This window comes from Diadema setosum, chromosome 14 (genome assembly GCF_964275005.1).
Source record: "Diadema setosum chromosome 14, eeDiaSeto1, whole genome shotgun sequence".
Lineage (NCBI taxonomy): Eukaryota > Metazoa > Echinodermata > Echinoidea > Diadematoida > Diadematidae > Diadema > Diadema setosum.
The window spans coordinates 16,408,055-16,431,753 of record NC_092698.1 but is presented as its reverse complement, the minus strand read 5'-3'; the positions used below and the strand labels follow the sequence as shown (position 1 = coordinate 16,431,753).

The following is a 23,699-nucleotide window of genomic DNA, read 5'->3' as shown; positions in this document are numbered from 1 at the left end:
GCATTTCAGCATCCCGTCTTTGTCACCGGAGGCCACGTAGAAGTTATCACGTAGTCACTAGCCTAATCACTTGGGTAACCATGTTTACGAATAATGCTATTACAGTAACTTAAAGGTCACTGACCCCGTGGAGACACATTTCAAGCTAACGAGTCTTCCTTCTGAGTTCGGCAAGTTTTGCCAAAAAGCAACAACCAGAAAACACATTTAATAAACGAAGACGAATGCATGAAGATAAGCATAGGGACAAAAAACTTGGATCTTTATAGAAGAAAACACAAAGCTGCTGTGTGACAAGATAGGCCTTTGCGTATGCAGCCGCTCTGCCTATTGCTTGTCAACGTCTTTGCTTCTTTTCATGAGTTCTTTGTTCACTGTTGTTCACCCAATCGTTGTAATGAGATAAGTTCCATCCAACAGCTCAGCCCAGCTCATGGTTGTAGAAATGTAGGCCAACTTGAGTCACGTGACTATAGATGACGTCATATGACTTGATATAGTGCCATGGATGGTTTGACATTGACTTTAATAGTCAGTGTCCTGAAAATTCAGTAAAAGAAACCAAACAAACAAATTACCACGACAAATGAGAACGAACACAAATAAACACATCAGTGCTCTAATCACTGTCGAACTAATATCACATCTAATTATTAAAAGCATGGAGATCACAAACAATTCGTTTTTTTGTTTTTTGTTTTTTGCATGGTATCTCTCTGCATTTCTGCAACTGAGATCATTAGACAACAGTTACCAAAATAGTAGAGATCAATTGAAATAACTTAAAACTTCATTTTGTTTAAAATAAAATGAAGATTTATGTTTGCAAATATATTTTACAAGCAAATTACAGGCAGATTTTGAGTTGATTTTCAAAATAATCCATGATAATTATCATATTCTTTCGGACAGTTGAGTGAGTTACCATGAAAATAACTTCGAGAAAACGTAACAGATGCAAACTGTTTCACTTAGGATTATTTTGCTTAGAATAATCTGTGAATGACCAAAATCGAGTTCAGTGTTTTGATATCATAACTACTCTATCATACTATATAACTGCGCATATGTCATACGATAAGAAGAAGAATATCATAGTGCAAAACTTTTTGTTCTCATGAATTTTCAAACGAGTGGATCGAAGCTTGGACTTTATTTTTTTTCCCGGATTCTTCCTTTTGGCAAAGACGAAGGGGACAGAAAGAAGCAAAAGCAAAAACAACAGCAACAAGAAAACAACAACAAACCGTTTAAGAATGAGACTCAGAAACATGAAAGAAGTGTAGGGTATTTGATTTGTATATAGGCAAAACAACCTTTGCAACAGAGCTCCTTCGCACGTCTACTATGTGTGTTGCGCCTCTCTGCCAGGACGCTATGACATCACATCCCGTACCCTCGTTCCGCACCCCTTCCCGATTCGCAAAGTCTTTGACTTTCTTTTGCCGGATTCTGCCAATTAACTGATCTTCGTCAACGCAACGAGCTGAAGGAAGAGTAGATAAAACAAGGAAAATAAAAAGAGTGACGCGAATAGTTTCTTCACAACAAATCTACTCTGTAGGTAGTGAGGTTATCCCTCTCCCTTTCTCTCCATGTTTTCAATGTGGAGTCGAATTAGGAGCGCGCGCGTGAGCGGGAAGAGAGGAATTTAGGGAAATTTGTTCCAGGTCCCTAGCTGGGCTAGCGTTCTCTGTCTACATGGACTTCTACTCTATTTCATCACCACGCAGGCAGCAGAGCTCGCTGGCTTCGCAGTATCAACCCCGCATCCCGCCGTCGTATGTTTATAGGGCTAACTTTCGTCGTCAACCTCGTCTACGTCCCTCGAATCAACTAACAGGTTCGGGTCTCGCTTCGGCTTCCGACGTTGTTCCGACTAAGTTTTCCGGAGAGTTGTTGCGGGTGTGGCGGTATACGACGGGGAAAATGGCGGGGGAGAAGAGTGTTGAGAAGTTGGATGCCATGGTTCAGAGTTTGTCGCGAGTGGAGGACACACTAAAACAAATCGAGATCAACGGACGAACGGGAGAGACCGAGGACTTTCACGTGCCAAGGGATGACAAACAGAAGGTATCAGTATTGTTCTTTTGAAATCATTCGGCTTCAACTTCGTGCAAGTGATTGCACAATAGTAGGTTCTTCATGCTTACTATAACTCGATAGCGTACTACCGGACGTAAAAAGCGCTAGAGATGATACCATAACTCTTGTTGTTGCTGATTTTTTTTTTTGTTAGTGTTATTTTGTTTCTGTATGGGCTTGTATTTATGCAACCCTTCATGGGAAATGCGATTATGAGGAATATTGATAGCAAAAAAAAAAAATAATCTTTTCTTACCTGTTGGTTTTTAGTTTTCAAGGTTTGCAGTCAATTATTCCGATATTGTCACTATAAATATTAGACATAAAACTTAGAAGTAGGGAAGTATTACAAAGGCAGTAGCAGTAGTGTCCCGAGCCGAAAGAACAGTTTACTGCAGCCGCTCTGACGGCGACAGCAGTAGAAGTAGCAATAGCAGGAGGAGTATATACCTGTATAACCAAGCAGCAGTGCTTGAAATAGAAATAACGGTATCAACATAGTTATGGTGCGTGTACCAGTAAGCGTGTCATCATTGTTATTGTAACGTCAGTGTTGTTGCATTCTGTCCACTAGTTGTTCGAAGATTGGATGATAATGTTCGCCGCGGTTGTACATTTCAAAGACATAAAGAACTCGTACTCATGCAGCATATGAATAAACCATATCTCGTAACTAACCAATGGCTTCAGCACTGCCTCATGATAATTATGCAACACACCGCAGGGTGCAAACACAGGATATCGCGCGATATGAGAATAATATCCTTAAAATGCGTTGGTTAATTCCTTGCGTATCCCGGGTGAGCAACACCCTATGTTTTGAATCAGTTAGATTTGTGATGATCCGCGTTGACTCACTGTTTACAGCCACTCAGCTGCTAGATCATGAGTGTCAGCAGTGCGAGCCACATTTACAATCTTTTTAGAATCTTTTAATTTCTGCAAGGTTATTTACGTAGGTAAGTTGTTTTTTGTTTGGGTTTTTTGCGAGACACCACCAGGGTTAAAAACAAGGAGGTATGATACGTTTATATACTTTAAAATGTAATAATACATTAAATTCGAAATGAGACTACTATATACTACTTCGGACAGCGTACTTTTCATGCCTGTTCTTCAACTTCATTAGTTATTTTGATTTTATTAGTACTTTGGTGTCATTTCTCTTCCATTTCGTATACCTCAAAACACCGTGGATTTAATGGAAACTGCAAGGAAATAAACTTGCTTTTAAGGCCCCACCATATCATTAGACCCTGACATTTCTGAATTATTAACCATTTTGTCCATTTTGTATTTCATGCACACGGTTAAAAGTATCATGCTGTATTATATTTTGATTTTGAGGAATAAGGTTGTAACATAGTAACTGCGTCAGTGACCACGTTGTCAATTTGCATCTATGCATCAGAAAATCATATTGTCTCGTGGGCCGAATTGTTGTTTTGGTGAATCTTCATTAATGAGAATTACAAAATTAATTGACTGAAGAATGAACAGGCAGCAATGTCGCTGATCCCTATTGGTTCCATAGACGAACAATTTATTTGTAAAAAATCCCATTGTCAAGTAAAATCTATTCTCAAATCCCCATTATCAAGTCATTCAAGATGGTAAAAATGATAATGATAATGACTTTTTAATGATTGGAATAATATTATCAAAGCATTCTGCCAATAGTAAGGCGGATGCTTGCGAAAGAGCATCTATCGAAAATTTTAAGAGTAAAAGTGTAGAGAAGCTAGTTCTTTCTTCATCAACGATGTGCTGATAGTTCTTCAGATGCGATGCTTTCGTGATTGCTAGTATTTATAGTCGAGTAAAATGCAAAAGCGGAGGGTAGGCGTATAGAACGGCTGCTCGTTCCTTTGGCTGATGTCATTTCTTCAACTTGTTTGTCATGACGTAACCATTGGGTAAGGTGCTTCTATTACAAAACTTTATTTCGACAGCATCACCTGTAGATCTTCTTGTATAAGCAAGTGAATGTGTTGTGTGGAATGAGTTCAAACAAACGGAATATTTCAAGTTTCATAGAAATCCAACAAAAATAAAGCACATAATATGGGGCATTCTTAAAGTTTCAAGATTACTATATGCAAATGGGATGAGCTGTGCTTGCCTGTTTATGTATTGTAAAATCACAGAATAATGATACTGTACTATCAAAACTATTATTAGCTATGGACAAATGAAGGGGTGCAATGAACAGTTCGGCCTCTACACGGCCGTAGGTGGGTCCAGCTTTAGAAAAATAATGGCGTTTAGGAGTGAACACAACTAAATAAACAAAACCGAAAAACAAAAATCATGTCATCAACACCACAGCAATAACATATGCACAGCAGTAAAACATTACAAGAGGACCGATAGAGAATTATCAATCACATCCTGATTTTTTTTTTCAACGATTTTCGTTTCTTACACACACCTTATATCCCAATGCAATCCTAAGGTATCCCAAGATGATCATGGTAATACCTCAAACTCCCACACACACTTGAACTATGATTAACCATGACCATGAATATTTTTGATATTAGAATCTTACTATACTTTTGAATTTACCACAAAAAAGTATATAAGGCTGGAGTATTATGAGATCTACTTTGCATTCCTGTGGATGAATATTCAAAAAGCCTACGCACATACACGTTCTTGAAACAATGAATGAAACTCAATGGCTGGTCAACACGGAAAATCGGTATTAATAGAGGCATCCCCAGAATGTAGTGTATTTATGCAAGTAGGCCTATACATATTCGTGTGCTATACGATGTTACACAATAACAAGAGTATGTATGTAATTGAATTACCTCAGTATAAACAACTTTAGATGACGCAAACAGATACTCTGCATTCCACATCATTGTTGTTTCTTATCTAAAGTTATTGGAGTTACGAGAGACATTAATGGACCATATCAACAGGCACCATATTATTGATAGCTCTTAAAGTAGCTAGCGCTATTTTTCCAGTCTGAAGTACAAGATTTCCGACAATATTTCACAAAGGGAATTAGTTGGGAATGATCCAGAATGTACAGCGCTATCTTAGTATTGACTTTACATATCCAAGCAGTTGCCAAGTGCTATCTATATTTATAGCGAAATGTAGTCTATGGATATCCGAATTTTCTTTTCAGGAAATCTTGATAACCATCTTTATGATATTGATTTCCTAAATAAAGCAAATTCCTAGGTGACCTTTCCAGGTTTGCTTCTCTTTAGCCTGTGTTTTATTTTTGCATAAGCGTGAAGAGGTGCCAAGTATTTCCTGGCAGTAACATGCCAAGGAAAGGATTATTTATGTCAAACATCTGTTTGATTTTTTTTTTTAATGTTTTCTGTGGCTTTTATCGAGGCTTCTCTTCTTTCACTAACTAGATCATTATCAATGAGAGAATTAAATTCAAAATATCATAATTGTGGCTAATTTGACTCTAGATAATGAACCTTGGTATACAAAAGTAAACGCGGGCCTCAAGCATCAGTAACAATGGCTACAACAATAACACGGCCTCCTCTAGACTCTATTACTATACGATTGGATATCAAGGTGACCTTAATCCAAGACCCTTCTTTTGATCAAAAGTGGAAATACGATCTCGGAAAAAGATGATACCTTGAAATCCCACCACAATACTTATCACACCATCCGTTGATACTATACAGATTCATTTATGATCCAATCGTTCAATTTAATGTTGGTATTTGCAACCAATTGATTTCATGGGATATCATAGTATTACTGAACCTATTTTGCATCTATTCCAGAAGCACCCAGTTATGGCCAAACCTGGTTAAAAAAAAAAAAGCCCCGAAAATGTTGAAGAGGTGTGTAAAGACAAAACGACAAAAATTTGCACAGCAGCATTTAAAGTTGCAAAGAGACACAATGTAAAACATCTCGGAGTATACTGGAAATTAGTTTGAAATATAGAAATAAGGGACTTGCACTGAGAGTGAATGTTAAACAATTAGTGCTCGGGAAATCAAACTTACTGTATAAAGTTAATTGAGAAATGAAACTGCTACACCCAAGTGTCGCTTCAAACCCGTGACCTAAAATTACTTCTGACGGCATATAACGAGATGGATAGGTTTGGGTCAGCGCATACAGAGACATCGCAATGGGTAGTCGGGAAGTTTCGTGCCATCGTAGCCCAATCGTACATGGACAGAGACGTTTAATTTATGCTCGCAGCGGGTTGGATTGGTTAATTATGTTAATTACCGTGCTGATACGACACATTAACTACAGATAATGATAAACACTTCATGTATTTAGAGGGTTGTCGACTCTTATAGGCCTTTTAATTAGGGTCACGCAATGACCGGACGACCGAAGAATAACATTGATCTATATGCACGAGGGCACAAACGAGTTTTGTCTCTCGCGATTACATATCTTTTTCTCTTCTTTTTTTTTTTTTGTGTGCGATCAATCCGAAAATAATGCAACAAAGATTCGATAACCGCAACGAACTGGTGACATATAACTTTTGCAGTGTATTATAGTTACCTATGATCAATGGTCTTTTTTGTTGTTGAGGTGTAGTTGTGTTCTGTTTGCTGTTGTTTTGCTTATTGTTTTGAACGTAGTGAAATAGATAGAAGTGGCAAGCAAACAGGCACGGATGCCAGCGTCTCCTCTTCCCTCAACGAAATGGTGATAATTGAATTCCAGCCAGCCAATCACATTTGCGCTAGCCAGTCGCGTGGGAGGGAGAGGATGTTTTTCAAACGGAAGCGCTGATGGATCGACATTCTGCGTCTCAACTGAGTGGTCCTGACAGCAGCGCGCTTACGAATAGCAGTCTCATCCAGCAATCTCATGTGATCCAAGAGCATTTGAAAATAGCAAGATGAGATTTAGAAATCATTACTATCTTGCTGATAATATTGTTCTTTATTGTCTCTTATTTGTTGTTTTCGGGAGTACCGTCTTTCATAACAAAATGGCATGATGCTATTATAGAAACTTACGTTTGTCGGCTGATCAGATCTATTCAGGTAACATGTCACCAGGTATAAATAATTATTCTCTCCTACCATCATAACGACATAACACAATATATCTTTGCAAAGTAAAATTGGTATCAGTGGTATTTTGCCATAACTGTTTATAATTCAGGCTCCACTTAAACAATTAATTGGATAGAGTATATACATTTCATAGTGCCATAACATAATATAACACTTGTATTGTAATCAAGATGGTGTATCTGTCGTTCTATGGTTCTATGATCCAGTTAAACAGAGTGAATAAGCTCCGTGTTTTAGTTGCTTTGATGTAAATAAATACTGCGATGGAAAATCTTGTAAGACTTTCATTTCCCTGTGACGTTATTGTAAATATTGTTATGATCTTACAAGATGGAATTCTACTGAGATAAGATCTTACCAAGAATGAAGTCGAGCGTTTGATCTTTGTTGACTCCAATCATGAGACAACTCAATATTTTAGAAGAGTTCACATTTATATCGAAAGCCTTTATGGTGTTACAGCTATGGAAATATATATCATGGTTAAGGGAATTTTAACAATGCATCAGATTTTTGTAACATTATGGAAATTTCAATATAATATGATAATATCTTTACTTGACTGCTCTCCTAAGAAGAAAACATATACTTCAGAAACTAGCATCTATATTCTATTGAGTATGATGCTGTCATTGTGTTTCTCTTTTGCAAAAAAAAAAACAAAAAAAAAAAAACAATTGACAAAAAAACTACATAGACTCATATACGTAATCAAAAAGGGAGCTTTGAAGAATTTCCGTTTGTCCCTCAATTATTCTAAAGTATATCGGTTACCGGTGCATTGCTTGCGTGTAAGAACATCTTTGATTCAGGTAACCAAACATAACATACCCTGACTATCTAATGCCGTGGTTGCAATATATCCAGACATCTCAAACTGAAGCACGCCAACATACATCTAAATCGCTCATAGTAAAATATGTATACAATGATTCTAGGATTGATAATTCTCACTTATTTTATAATGATAATTTCATATAAACAGTGGGATTATTCCTGAAACACTCTCAATGCATTTTGGCTATAATATAGATGGTTTTGAAATCCATATGCATAATACAACAATCTTCACCCGGGAATGGTGGATCATCATTGGTTCGATTCCTGTTCTTGCACAAAATGTTTTCTTTACCTATTTATCCATTCGTTTTGATCCAACAACTTTGCCTTTTTGAACTGGTATTGGAAGGCAATGGTAAATGCAGAGGTGTAACGCCAAAGCATTTATCCTGGTTACGAGAAACCGCTGTTATTGTTACCATTTTCTATATAGGGTGATAGTGCAGTTGGTTTTTCCTTCAACAGTATTGAAATGAAATAAACAAACAGGCAAACAAACAAACAGAATAAAAAAAATTGTTGACACAGTATGAATTGCAAAGTGCCACAAAATATGCAGCTTGCAAATATCTTTTTGGTATTGTAGCTCGCTTTTGTGCCATGCCTGCTTTACATCCATCACCCTATAACGCTGTTAATATCAAAATTTGTATTCTATTCATGTCTCCATTCTGTACATGCCACTCCCCACGTATCATAACGTCAGTGTATGTGAGTTTCCCGTGTGAGTTTCGGCTTGACGCAAATAATTCCCTTTAGTCACTGTTAGTACAATGTAGTTATGTTTGCGTGGTAACCTGTCAACACAGGAAGTAGATGGAGAACGGAAGATGTTGCTTCATACTCCAGAAAGACAGCCAAAGATTCTCATGGTTTACGAAACGTCAAACGTAATTTCCTGTAATTTTGTTCGGGAGATGCAAGGAGTATACAAATCTTATATGGAACGCTCTTTACCAAACTAAAATGTTGGAATATTATTGATAAAACAACCACGGTTCGTATGTTTGCTTGCGTGTGTGAGTGTGCGTTTATTATTTCATTCGAAGAAGAAACACATTATGCATTAAAAGTAACAAAAAATGAAAATAGTTATGAAGCAACAGTACTACCAAACAATGACAATGATACCCGTGGATGATGAAAACTAAATTTGAATGATATGCTTTACTTTGTGACATAGTTATTTGACTTTCGTTTGGCTCTCCGGGATAGCTATAAACCATGAATCTTCCAAATGTTAGTTTTCAAATGATGGTACAGAAATAGAAGGACTACCTGTACGGCTGGGTAGTGCTCTTGTTTTACTAGTTTACTAATAGTTTATCAAAGACTGTTTGAAGCTGCCCCAGTTCATTGACACGATGCCATGAGGAATTGTGTAAGATTGGACAAGTATAGGGGCAAGGCTGTTATAATCATGCTTGTGTATGAGTAAATTAGACCAGTGACTTTGGACACTTTCTTACCTAAAAAGTCTATGGTAATGGCCTTTTGATAACTGTAACCATTAAGATCAAGATTTAGATAAGAAATAAATCGATTCACCTATAGTATGATGTCTGAATCTATCTATCTATATCTAACATTTCTTCTTTTTTTTTTACTTTTCAAGTATCAGTTATAGCACAAAAAGAATGGCGCTAGTAATCATTAATATAAAGTTCATCGTCAGTAGAGCAATGGTACAGCAAAAGAAAAGGAAAGAAAAGAAAAAAAAAATGGACGTGTCATGACAGTAGCAGCTTGAGGAGTACATCCATATTTGTCGGGAAAATTAGAAATGCAATCAACACATCATAACCTTCGTAAACAGTTGCTCTAACACGTCATAACACGACAAACACGATCGCAACAGTGAAATCCATTCATATGATAAACGATTATTTAAAGAAATGACGAGGCGTTGGCTCCTTTTGGCTCTAGTGATTCAGTTCCTTGGATTTACTCCTCATTCCACCCTCTTGGTGATAAACGATCCCACTTCTCATACCCCTGATTTCCGCACACATTTCTCCAGTGCTAACACAGTCGGATGCATGAAGACTATGCGCGTGGCCACAAACCTGTCAGGCTGGCGACGTGTAAGTGGTGACGTGTGTGTAGACATGGTGCTCGCTATTGTGAAAGCTGCCGCGGCATTTGTTGTTGATGAAAAATGCTGAATACGGAAAAGTATGTGGGGTGAAAATCATGCCTATAGGACACAAGTTGTAATAATCAAGAATTGTCTTGCCTGACACACATGCATTTGGCATGGGACAACTTACAGCTCAGTAAACTTATCAGGTGCTTGACTTGGATGTGCATGGGTTGCCCTCAATGAATCCCATTTGCGTTGTATGATAACGACATTCCGTCACCTTTGTGTGTGTAAGTTTTGGAAAGATGAGCACTCACCACGTTCCATGTGCATTTTTGTCCTCGTGTACCTGTGTATAACCTATATTTTCCCATTGTGTAATACATGCATGTGGGTCCTAAAACTACCTTTCCACTTCAAGCCATCATCCAGTAGTCTTCATTTTGGAATATTTTGGTGCCTATCATATAGCTGAGAATCAGGCACTCTTCATGTACGAGCAAATTATTGTCACCATTTCCATCTAGTGTCACTTCGAGTCAGCTTTGTATTTGTTTATCGACATCTCATTTCATTGTTAGTTTTGATTTCTGTTCCTTTCTTTATCATGTCAAAATAAAATAATGATACATGTTTCGATACTTCAATACACTATTCTATCTGGCTTGTCAGAATTAGTCCAGTATTCTCACATACTAAACGAAAATGCATTACTGGCCCACGGACAAATGATGAACAAGAATCGGCCAGTATTTTCGTTCTGGTATTTGCTTGTTACTGGCGTCTAACCTGGTTAGGAATTAGACGCAAAAATGACTCCTTCTTCTCAAAAATCTCTCTCACGTATCATTCTCATCTTTTGAGCGAACGCAATCTATCTATTCTGGCAAACACCCAGAGAGAGAGAGAGAGAGAGAGAGATTTGCAATGTTAGAAAGGATGTGACCGCTAATTTTGCCTTGGACGATTTCCATCTGGGTTAGACCCTAAATGTGACAAGGGAAATTTGAAGGACTTTTTTTTTAGCAACAATCCATGCTGTTTTCTTTTTCTGACGTTAATGGTTAATAATAATAAAAAAAAAAATGGTATGTGTGCTTATTTGATTCCAGTCGATCATTTTGATATACGTGATCCTTATGGTGATAACTTGTGATATTATCTTTATTTACTCTGAGTTTAAAATGAAAAGTTGGGGAACAAATTTCCTCTCTTATTCAATTTTAAACTCGCTGTCAAGCGATATCGTGTTTTCCTAATGTATCTCATTTTCGTCATTTCCGGTTGCATCAATATGATACCAATACAGTATCTGCCTTTATTCGATCAAAGTTTATAACGTATGGATCCTTGACCAAATACTTGCCAACTCTTTTAGGAGTACTCATAGCTTACAGCTTGTGAGGGACTACACTTGTGTACCCATTTTTAACTCGGGCAGGTGTCTATGGTAAATGCATGTTGTAGCAAAATCAGTCCGTCCTTAACGGGTTAAAGAGAAAATCTACCAGTTTCGCTTTGCATTGTTACGTTTTTGCTATTCCGTCACCAAACCAAACGACTGAATAAAGAGCAGGTGCCCTGCGTTTGTAAGCCAAATGAAAGACACTTGTAAATTGTCCATGGAGCGGTCACATCAAAAATTGATGATAACGAATACTGGACCTCTAAGTAGCCTGAAAATGCAGGTATTTTATTTCTTAAATTTCAAATTTCAGAACATTCCCCGTCGGTCGATTGATCCCGAAGCCGAGATTATACCGATTTCTCAAATGAAAAAAAAAAAAATGTAATATTTGCAAGTACGTTACCAGGTTCTATTTTTTTAATTGAGCAGTATGCACTCTATAATGCACTGATTTAAAATCTAAATCAAAGGTTAGATTATGTTAGATTATAAGTACTTATAATACACTTAGATTAATCGTTAGTCTAGAATTCAGATTATCGCGCAAAAGCAATAATTTTGATGTAAGTAATGACTGATTGAGACCATTAATTGAAAATTCCATAGAAATAACAATTTGTGTTTGATTTGGAAACAAACGCAACCAGTTTTGACAGATTTGTGATGAAATCAGGGTACGGGTTGAGATTGATATACACTGCAACTTATATCAGATGCATTTGCAATCGACTGTAAAATTACTATTACCACAAGATTGCACGACTTACATGATTGATTTGAATTAATTCGTAACTTATGGCGGGGCTGTGCATGGGGTGACAATGCATAACAATAACACATTTCATGTCAGCAATTGTTGAAAGCGTAGCCGGGAAATTACTCCAAGAAGGCAATTACCCCGTGGCTAACATGGTTAGTGGTAAAGTTAGAGTAAAGATTAGGGTTAGGGTTAGGTTTAGGGTTAGGATTTTGGGTTAGGGTTAAGATTAGGTTCACGATTAGGATTAGGATTAGGGCGAGGAGAAGGGTCCGGGGTAATTGCCCGGGGGGTAATTGCCCTAGACCCGTTGAAAGGCCTCAAACTGTGTTTTCTGAAAGTCAAATGTTATGCATTCAATCAGATTCATTGATTCATTCTTCAATACACGCAGTGTTATGTGAGGGTTGATTATGTAGGCCTCTATTTGTGTATCGTATATAATGATGTGTTCATGTGTGTATGAAGATGGGTAGATAGATAGATATAGATAAATAGATAGGTAGACATAGATAGATAAATAGATAGATAGATAGATAGATAGATAGAAAGATAGGTAGATAGATAGATAGATAGATGGATAGATAGATAGATAGATAGACGAATTATAATTATACGTGTGCCCTCGCGTCATTTTCTATAGGGCGTGTGTGTGTGTGTATGCGTGCGTGTTTAATATGTCCATCAAGGAAGTCTTGCTTGACCTAAGGGTGCGTTCGAGCGCTCAAAAGCGAACCAACGCGAACTGAACCAAAGCGTACCGTACCGAACTGTGCCAGATTTGAAGCGTTCGAGCGCTCTGTCGAGAAAGCGTACCACACGAGATATTTTTAGAAAAGGTCACGCATTTTTTAGGAAGAATGTCATCCACCTGGCGCTTGAACTACTTACAGCTGTCCCGAACATAGAGAATGATGTTTTTGCATTGTGACGAATACGCACGATACGCGCATGCTTTACAGCGAACTTTTGGTACGCTTTGGTACTCTTTTGGAGCACATCGGGAAGTGGTCCACTTATGGCTCGGTACAGTACGGCACGGTACACTTTAGGAGCGTTCGAGCGCTCCCCTGGAGTGGGTACGGTACAGTTCGCTTTAGGAGAGCGCTCGAACGCACCCTAAGTTTACCAAAGAAGGGATAAATGTTCATGGCCATACGTTAGACAGTTGAACGAGTGTCCAGATAATAGGTAATTTACCTTGCAGGACATTTCAAAGTGTGTAATGGTGAATCGAGATATGCCTAGGCCTACATGTACTTCGAAAGGTAGTATAGCGATCGAACTATGAGCTATTAAATTGAGGGACCATTATCAATACATTTTTTTTTATAGGCCTTGTTTACTCTCGATATTCAGGTCAATAAACATGTTTGGTTACCAATTACGAACAGATTATCATGATTGCATAATCTTAAATGTCCTATCAGCGAAAGACGATTTTATCCTTTCCTTGCGGTGGGAAGTCTCTCTTCGATAATTAGAATCCTCGAATTTAGCAAAATATACACCCGTTCATGTCCATACTCGTCACAGTAGCATGCGTTAACATCCTGCCCATAAAGCTGCTTGAGTGTCATTTTATTCTCTCTTTTTCTTTTTCTTATTTCTTTTTTTTTTTGTCTCAGCCGAGAGGGAGAAAGAAAGTCTGATTCCTCGCCTACTTATTTCCTTGAAGAAAACCTGACCTCATGAAAGTTCGTGACATCCTTAACGGCTCTATTAATACATGACATACGAAAGATGCGATGAATGGTGCATGCATAACGGCACAGAGTGCATTATGTGGCAGGGTATTATCTGGTGGAGTGGGTAGTTGCGAGAGTAATCACTTGGTATATTGCAATGATTATTTCAGGAGTACATATGGATATGAAAATGAAGAGAGCACGGCTATGATCATACCGATTAAAATGCTTGATTCTGAGCACTGCATCAGTAAGAATACAAGTCCATATACTACACAAGTGTAATTGTGTTCATTTATTATTAGTTGGCTTTCATACAATCGGCTACTAAACTAGTGCGTATATTAAGCCTGTATACATTTCACTTTTATTCATTTTATTCATTAAAAAAACATCAAATAACCAATCGTGTAATTCAATAAAAATGTCCTATAGGATTAACTGAATCGATCACAAATCATGACTGTTGTGCATACGCTGTTTACTTCATGCAATGATGGGATGGGTCTCTCTTTCCCTCCCCCGTAACACTTCGACTTGACAGGTTTTCGCGCGGATAAGGTGCAACATAATCACGGTCGGTGACATCGACACCGTGACTCAACAGTTCACTGCCGAGATCTACCTCAGTGTCACGTGGAAGGAGCCAAAGGTCAAAGGTCTCAAAAGAGAGGTATGTAATTTATCAATAGCTTTCAACATCCCGATCGACATCCTTGTATAATGACATTAAGCGACGACGGTCATACAGTATAGTATAGGCAATCCAAGGTGCTTCCTACGCTGAATCGTCCTTTGGCTCGGATGTGGATCTAATTACTAGTAGTTGATGCCAAACATGAGTTGTAATGGCAACAGTAAAAGAACAAAAATATCTGCAGAATCACAATGGTTAAAAGGCGTATCGAGAATCTTGGAACAGTGCACCGACTACTTGCGGCGATGTGGTTTTTCGAGCTTTGAATAGTGCCTAAGCCGTGGATTTACGTTGTTGACGAGTTCGCTCTATAATGCTTTGCCATCGAGAAAAATATGAATGGCATTACCCTTAGTACTTAAAGGGATCGTACAGTTTTGGTTGACATGGTTGAGACCTAATTTTAGGTTTCGAACATTTTTTTTTTGTGTGTGAGATAATGAGAAATCTTTTATGAAATATGAAAGAGCATGTAATTCTATGAGGAATTCAACGTTTATATGATGAAAATTGGTTTTGAAATGGCTGAGATATCTAAAAAAAGAGCAATTCTAATAAAGTTTGCATGGGAACCACAATTTATTACAATCGCTTTGTTTTACTTTGTTTTTGGATGTTTAGATACCAAGAACCCACTTATGATATTATCATAAGTGGGTTCTTGGTATCTCACAAAAAGTTAAAAGCCCAATCCTACTCTCCAGCAATACTGTACAATCCCTTTAAGTTACTGGTTGATTTACATGTATATCTGTGGATAGCCATGGAATGTAATGTAGTATTAGATGTGAGACAGACAGTATCTTGGTCGACGAAATATGTATCAGTTAGCGAGCTGAAGGCTCTGAGAAACTGTAATTCTGAACAAAAACAAATAAGGTATCACGTACAATGTGTAGGTCGCTTCAGGTCTGCCCTCAGCCTCTCCCACTTCTTTGCACGGTTAATCATAAACATTCTAAATACACTCATCACCTCTTTCTCTCATTCTTGTTTCCAACTTTCATCCATTTCTTGCTTTTTATCTTCTAAAAAAACATGTAATGTTTATCTTCTTAAAATGCAAAACAAAACAAAACAAAACAAAACGTTTAATTCCCCTCAAAATCCCCGATTTTTCTTGCTCCACCCTTTTCCAGGAAGTAAAATGGGAGGAAATGTGGGACCCTCGATTCTACTTCTTCAACGCAGTCAGCATCGACAAGATGCAGACCAACCATTACATTGTCCCAAACAATGATGACGAAGCTGGCGGCATCCCAGACGTCCGACTTTCGATCCGGATGAAGGGCACCTTCAAGTGTAGCATGGAGCTCAAGGATTTCCCCTTTGACTACCAGGTAAAGACTTTTATTATGAAAAGCGGATGGTGGGGTGAGGAATGCTTGGCCTTGATTTCATTTCGTCTGATATGATTTCATTTGATTCACTTTTATCCAATTTGATTTTACTTGAATATTCATAGTGGTATTCATAACGTGAACAGAATCCATTTCGTAACATTGTTTGTTTACTAGAAATGCTAGAATAATAGATAAAAAGAAGACCAAGAATTCTAAAAATCATGTCAATCTGGAAATGAATAAAGAGGGGGCCACTATCAACAAGCAGAGCTTTACTTTGGTGAGATATGTCTCTACATACGCAATCGTCACATCATTAGCTGAAAAAGATATATGTGTTTTACACACACACACACACACACACACACACGCACACACACACACGCACAATTTCATTATAATATATACTTAGGATTTCAAATCAAATTGGCATTCATGAATTTATTTTTCAAAGGAATTGACGATCAAACTGATGTCTGACTGGCCAGTTGAAGATGTCGAATTTGTTAAGGATATGAACATCAAGGACAGCATCCGACTTGACACATTTACAGGTGAGCAGACTGCAATCATTGCATTGTCAACACATTTTATACACCGAAAAGCTTATGATAATAAAGACCGTCACTGAAACTGTGGGCTTACTTTAAGTGTTTCTTCGAACGATACAATGATGAAAATATCTGACTGAACCCGTAAAAATCTGTTAACACAATTCGGAAAATTGAGTGAGCTTTATCAAGCAAAATTCACTTTGTGACAATAATCAAGTTTGTACCAAGTTATGTTTTCATTTTCCATGTTTGTGGAGATTACAATTTGTTCTCACTAGTTTCATGCTGTGGGATGCAACAGCTTGTTTGCATCTGCTTGACATACGTTGTACCTGGTTGGATCAAGTAAAAAAAAAATGCGAAGAAAATTTAAGATTATCAAATACAAATATCAAATCATAAGACATTTAATGTCTGATAAAATTGTGAAAAAAAAAATAAAGGACATGAAGGAAGAGCTCTGATTCACTCATTCATCTCAGCATTTATCCCTTTTTTCATAAGATTGAATCGAGATAGCATGCTCGGTTTTCTTCTAGGATATATAAAAGGGTATTGCGTGAAAAAAAAAAAATCCATGTTGACAAACGATAATCCTCGTCTGCTCGTGGTCATCATCCGCACAGCAAATATCCAGGCTCAAATTGATTACCGTTTTCTCCTTCACTTTGACTCATCAGCTGTGACGTACTGTCAATGGTGATATATGATTTTGCTCTTAAAACTACACTTGGAGTGGTTTTGTATCGCCTGTTCTTATACATAGTACAATGGAACGGGGACGTTTTATGGCTACTACATAGCATCAATTATAACAAAAGTATGAAGCTCTCAAATACTCCTCGATTGAATGTACACTGTAATCTCGATAAATCTTGGGGTCCGTTTCATGAAAGTCTTTATAGACTTCATGAAATGGTTTTTATTTCTCCTTGAAAGTCTCTCTGAGCTATGAGCGACTTTGGACATTCTGAAATTTATGTAAAGACTTTTATGTGATGACTACATGAAACGGACCTCTGGCTGTGAAGGCTTTTTAAAATGGCCTTTAAACAAAATACTGCGCATTGATGTAAATGGACCGACCTTGTGCGAGCCAGGAATTTTAACGCATCATTCATTTTGAAATTGAGCTTTAATTCTGAGGAGGAAAAAGAGACTGAGGGTTCGCTGAAAGTGATATCTCCTTCTACTTCCGGCCTTTCGTCTGATGACGTCAATGTGCAAGGAGTACGGTCTAAAGCCAAAAGCAGGATTGGTTGTTGTGTTTTTTTTGTGTGTGTGTGTTTTTTTTTCCCCAGGAGGAAAAGTGTTTTCCCCACTCACGCAGGAGAGATCACTGGTCTGTTTTCTACCTTTTCAAAAGAAGTTATTCATAGATGTGATTCTACGATATCATTTTTTTTTTTAATTAATGCACCAGTCTGTTGGAATATATACTGAAAACATATCTTTGCACTGTCTACCTTGGGTCATATTATAAATTCACTATGAAAACTCACATTTACAAGAGATATCTTATAAAAAGTATATAAGATAACTCGTCAGTTTACGGTTGGTTTGTACGTTCCAGAACCTTATCAAAGTAATTGTTTAGATATTATTTAATCTGTGTATGCATCTTTAGGGGAAATTTTCTTTGTTTTTTTTTTAACATTATTTGACTTTTATTTTGTTTTCGCCTTCTGAACTGCACTAAGCTGTATACAGCAGCACAGCTACCTGTGAAAGAAAAATAATAAAGATCCATGAGTATTATTGAGTATGAGTGTTCTCATTATGGATCGATAGCATATAATAGTTTACATTATTTTCATACTGTGCAGTTCTAACAAATAAACAAATACAAAAATACAAGAGAAAACACGAACCTTTTCAGACCCATAAGCTGATAGTATGAAACGTATAATATGACTTATCATACATGATCATATTGTCTGATATTTGCGTCCCCCTTCTCATGAGAGTGTCAAGTAGGAAAGTACCAAAAGTCTAGAATTATAATCCGTGTATGGTGAAACCTGTATCATTTCTGTTTGCCCGATTTCCTCCTCCGATTTCATCCGATTGCCCCCCTCCCCCCATGAGATTTTCAAATAGAACAGACTTCGCAACCTTTTGATGCATGTGTTTAGATTCACTATAGAGGGATTGTGACGGTGAGAACTATAGTGGATATCATGTCAGATTATAGATTAATCTAAACCGACTAAAACTTGTCAGGAAACCAACAATGGAAGCTGTGGAAACACGTGATCGCCCAGCCTATCGAAGAAGACAAGTCGCTGGTTGGCGCTCACCGAAGCTATCCCATCTACCACATCACGACGCACGTCCAGCGAAAACCTGGATTCTACATCTGGAACATTGCCCTCATAATGGTGAGTTGTTGTTAATGTTGTTCTGTTGAGAGTTGTTTCCTACGTGTCGGTATCCCACAAATCGAATGATTAGATCACGCTCACATGAATCTTTCATAATCCTGAACTGCTTTTAATTAACATTGATGAATCAAAATGGTAACTTTTTTACGTCTTACACAGCAGGTAAATATTATTGTCTTTTTTTGTAACTGGAGAGACGAATAAGTTTTACAGTATTCAGCAGGATGTGAATATTGGTAGAATATTAAGGTGAAATTATATAATCTCTCAGAGTCAGCCATCATCCTTATCAAGAAAATTAATATTTTTAATGTGGATACCGTGGATATCGTGGATATGATTTTGCCTATATGGCGTATTCGATCTGCGGTACGTATCAAACGCTGAACTCTTGCAACTTATTGATTTGGGTAATTTGCTTAAAGTTGCAGCTATTTATCTAATGGGATCCTCTTCCGACCATGGTTTTAGCAGAATGGCTGAGCTAGCTCGTATAGTCAAGACCTGAAAATGCGTCTATTTCTGACATGATTGTATTCATTTCTCATGTGCAGTGGGTGACTCCCGTTATGACGAAGTCCTCGGGAGCGGCATTTATTTTTTTCGTTATATCGAAATTTCGTTGGAACCAAACAAATAAACAATGAAAATACATACAGCCGATAATGTACTAGCCTGAATTTTTATTTCGTTGTGACCGGAAAATTGTTATAACCGTGTTCGTTATAACGGAGTGCACTGCATTGTACACCTGTTTGTTTGTTTGTTTTTTTTCTCTCTCTCGCTCTCTCTCTTCTGTAGCTGCTCATAGTCCTCCTGACGTTTTCGTCCTTCGTCGTGGACCGCACCCTCCCGGCTGATCGACTCAGCGTCACGGTCACCCTGCTCCTGACAGCTGTGGCATTCAAGTATGTCGTCAGCCAGTCGCTTCCGCTCATCTCATATCTTACGCTGCTAGTAAGTATGACTTTGGTTTTATCCTCCGTAAGTGAACAAGGATCCATTCTATTGTCTCTTTTCGCATATATTTATTCAGGTAGCTAAATGTCACAATAATACCCCTGTCCGCTCATCCCGGATACATCTTTCTCTTCCCCCCCCCCCCCCCTCCGTGACGTACACCTGGTATTTTTGATTGACTTTTACTGGAATCCTGCATGGGACTGATGAATTAATGACCAATTGAACACAGGGTGAAAAATTGGGTGCTGTTCGTTATTCCGAAGGTTCGTTAATCCGAAACACACAAATTCCCTATACCTAGAGGTTCGTTAATCCGAAATGAAAAAAGGTTCGTTAATACGAACATTTGTGGCGTTATTCCGAAGGTTCGTTATTCCGAAGGTTCGTTTATCCGAAAATGAAATAAGGTTCGCTATTCCGAAGGCTTTTTTATCCGAAAATAAAATAGGGTTCGTTATTCCGAAGGTTCGTTAATCCGAAAATGAAATAGGGTTCGTTATTCCGAAGGTTCGTTGATCCGACAGTGAAAGAGGGTCCGTAACGAACTTTCGGAATATCGAGCTAACTTGTTTCATTTTCGGATTAACGAACCTTCGGAATAACGAACCTTATTTCATTTTCGGATGCATGAACCTACGGAATAACAAACCTTATCACATTTCGGAACAACGAACCTTCGGAATAACGAATCTTCGGAACAATGAACCTTCGGAATAACGAACCTTCGGGATAACGAACCTTCGGAATAACGAACCTTCGGAATAACGGACTGTAACCGAAAAATTCACCTCCATATTGTTGTGTCTTATTCTTTTCTTTGTTGCCAACTAGCCCGTACAAAACTTCACTTTTGATTCATTAAGAAAAAAAGACGTACAAGCGATAATGAATTACAAATCCATTCGGCAAGGACTCACATCGGAGAGAAATTATGTCCTGCCTGCTCTTTACTAGGCATGCTAGGCATGCTAGGGACTCCGAAGCTGTTGTTGACATTTGCATTCTTTTAAGTCTTCTATAAATATAGGACTTTCAAATGCTAAGTAAAAACTTTGAATCCAAACCAATATAACTGGGATGTAAACTAATTCACGAGCATTGCACACAGTCTACCTGAATAATTATATGCGAGAGTCTCATTGCAAACAGTCCCAGGATGCATGTAGTAGCCATACATTGCCTGTATGCAAGAAACTTGAAAAAAAAATCATTTTCATTGTTCAGTATCATTATTCAAATTCAAATTTCAATACAGGACAAGTTCGTACTCTCGTGTCTGATCTTCCATTGTCTGGTCGTCGGCCAGAACGCCCTCTCCTCCGTCGTCGAGCTCAACGACCCCGATGCTGACAAGGACTGGGCCAAGTGGTTCGACTTTATCTCAATCATCATCCTGGCTGGTATGGTGTTCAACATCACAGTCGGGTTCATTCTCACGAGCTTCGTCAAGGTATAATCTCTTCACCCTTACCAAATTATTTTCACAAGTAATCCAAACATCTGGAAAGAAATACGTACCCTAAATTGCATGAGTAAATACATAATTAATGTTATTAGTATTTATAATATTGATAGTAATGATAATGATAATGAAGAAAATTTGAAGTTATCTTAACCCTATTGTGAACTTTCGATGGTTCTGCAAGTTATACTAGCACTAAAATTATATGAAGTAGTGGAACAGTGATATTGATGAATTTTCAGGGCTGCAGAATCATTTTCCGCTGTAAAAAGGCCACACATCTGTAATCACGGTCTTACAAAATGAAATAAAAACGCATTTTTATTAATCTATGTTTTATGTCTCAAATGGTTAAAGGGACACTGACTTATGAAGTTACTCCATCGAATATTGTACTTCAATGAGGAGTTATTTTGCCAGTCAACGGACATTATGATCCAAATCAAATCTTACTTTGTAATCCCCCTCTTTTTTCATTTTCGTCCTTAAACTTGTAACCATTAATGTCGTTGATATTCACTCATTTCAATTTTCAGCAAAATAATGCTACGAAAAGGATGAAGAAAGCAACAGCAGAATATGACGTAAGCACAAGTACATTTTATTCCTTTTTTCATGCAAACATGAGTCTCCATTATTGATTATCTTCTTTAGTATTCAAGATTGTACTGACAGTTTGCCAGTTTCTCATAAATTGATGTTATGCAACAATATTTTTCTCTGGTTTGTTTGTTCGATTTTATTTCTCTTCACCATATGTTCATACTTAATCAAATTTCTTTTCAGTAACATAACATGAAACGTCAGAATGATTAGGATTACAATGTGCATGATACAAAGAAAGAAAATAAATGTGATTAATTACACTTTTAAAATTTATGTCATAAAACAAATTAGCAAGCCTATGGTCTTAGTCGGGTATGAGAACGTGGTACGTAAAGAGTTAACTAAGAAATTGTGCAGAAGAAGGATCACCACTACAAGTATTTGTTCAAACACGTGGTAGCCCAGTGCTTGATATCATAATGACATTCAAACTTTAGCACGGAAATTTAGTGCCTATAATGCTTAAGTTATCATCAACAATTTAAGCGGTTTATACCATAATCACGATGTCTTCTCGTGTCAACCACCCATCGAAATATTCCGGGAAATCAAACCCATCTCCTCTGACATTGAACCCACCCTATTTCTCTCCTTCCTCTCGCCCCCCCCCCCCCCCCATGCTCTCTCGCTACTGTTTCTCTTTATTTCAGGCTAAGTGTGAGGAGATCAACCAGAACTGGCTAGCTCGCCAGCGCAGCACCGAGGCAAAGAAGAAGAAGCGTAATGAGCAAAACATTCCTCCCACGGAGAAAGCTGTGCAGGCCGGCGCCTCGGCCAAGGGACTGAGCTGGAAGCGGTCCAGCAAGGATCCCAACGGAAAGAATGGCGTGGAGCTCCAGGGAGTCAAGGTATCGTAATAAGACATTTCCAAGGCAATGTTGCACTATCAAGCATATAGGCACCTACTTCAATATTGAAATCAACAATTCGCACTATTTGCACAATATCCCCTCTTTTCTCCCAGATTGTAACACAAATGATGAACCTAAGAAATACTAAGGAATAAATGCACCGTTACATGCTTCTCAGATACTATGATTGTTACTCTTCATTTTTGACGATCCATTTATTCTTTAGCTTATCATGCAATAAAGTTATATTTAATTAATTTAATAACAACTTTTCTCCATTTTCCTGTTGGTAGACCGATGGTGGTCAGAAGGCCGAACCAAGTTCTCAACAGTCCGTAAGCAGTTCAAAGCAAACCACGGCAACGTTTGCAGTCTAGTACGGAGAGCGCCATATTATAGTATTTCCTTCATGGCGGGTTGACATCACTCTATTGTGTGCAGGGATGCCGAGACAAATTATTGTGTTAAGCATAATAGAGATACATAGCAATCAAGAGGTTACCTTGCCTTCGTCAATGAATGTGTGTACAAAACGCCAATGTTAGTCCAACTTGTAAAAGTTGTTTTTGTATTCCCTCGCTCTTGCGATCTATTGTTTGTCAAACCTAATCATTCATGTCCCAATGCGATTTCACATAACAAAGAAAAGAACAGAAAATGAATTCTGGTGCTAGTTGTTCCAACAGTAACAACACAAATCAGTATGAGTGAACAGTAATTTATCGATTTCCTTTCTTTCACTCAAATTCATTAAAGCTAACGTCGAAACGTTCGGTTGAGTTTCACCTAGTGTGAGTTAAAGATGGCGTATCATCAATAATACGAAGTGCAATAAAATGGAGACGCAGTCCATGTTCGTTCTTTGTTTGTTTGTTTGTTTTTTATTCTTCTTCCTCCTTATCCTCCTCCTCCTCCCTCTTCTTCCTTCTT

General features: G+C 37.8%; 1 protein-coding gene across 1 annotated transcript; it reads left to right on the top strand.

Moving 5' to 3' along the window:
• The first annotated feature begins 1,701 nt into the window (after positions 1 to 1,701).
• On the top strand, positions 1,702 to 23,146 carry LOC140238167 (gamma-aminobutyric acid receptor subunit gamma-2-like). Its single transcript, XM_072318104.1, has 10 exons — positions 1,702 to 2,073; positions 14,454 to 14,582; positions 15,746 to 15,946; positions 16,404 to 16,503; positions 18,727 to 18,884; positions 19,689 to 19,844; positions 21,106 to 21,300; positions 21,849 to 21,896; positions 22,569 to 22,766; positions 23,063 to 23,146. Exons 1-10 carry the CDS (start codon positions 1,702 to 1,704, stop codon positions 23,144 to 23,146), a joined length of 1,641 nt encoding a protein of 546 aa, XP_072174205.1.
• Positions 23,147 to 23,699: the final 553 nt, after the last annotated feature.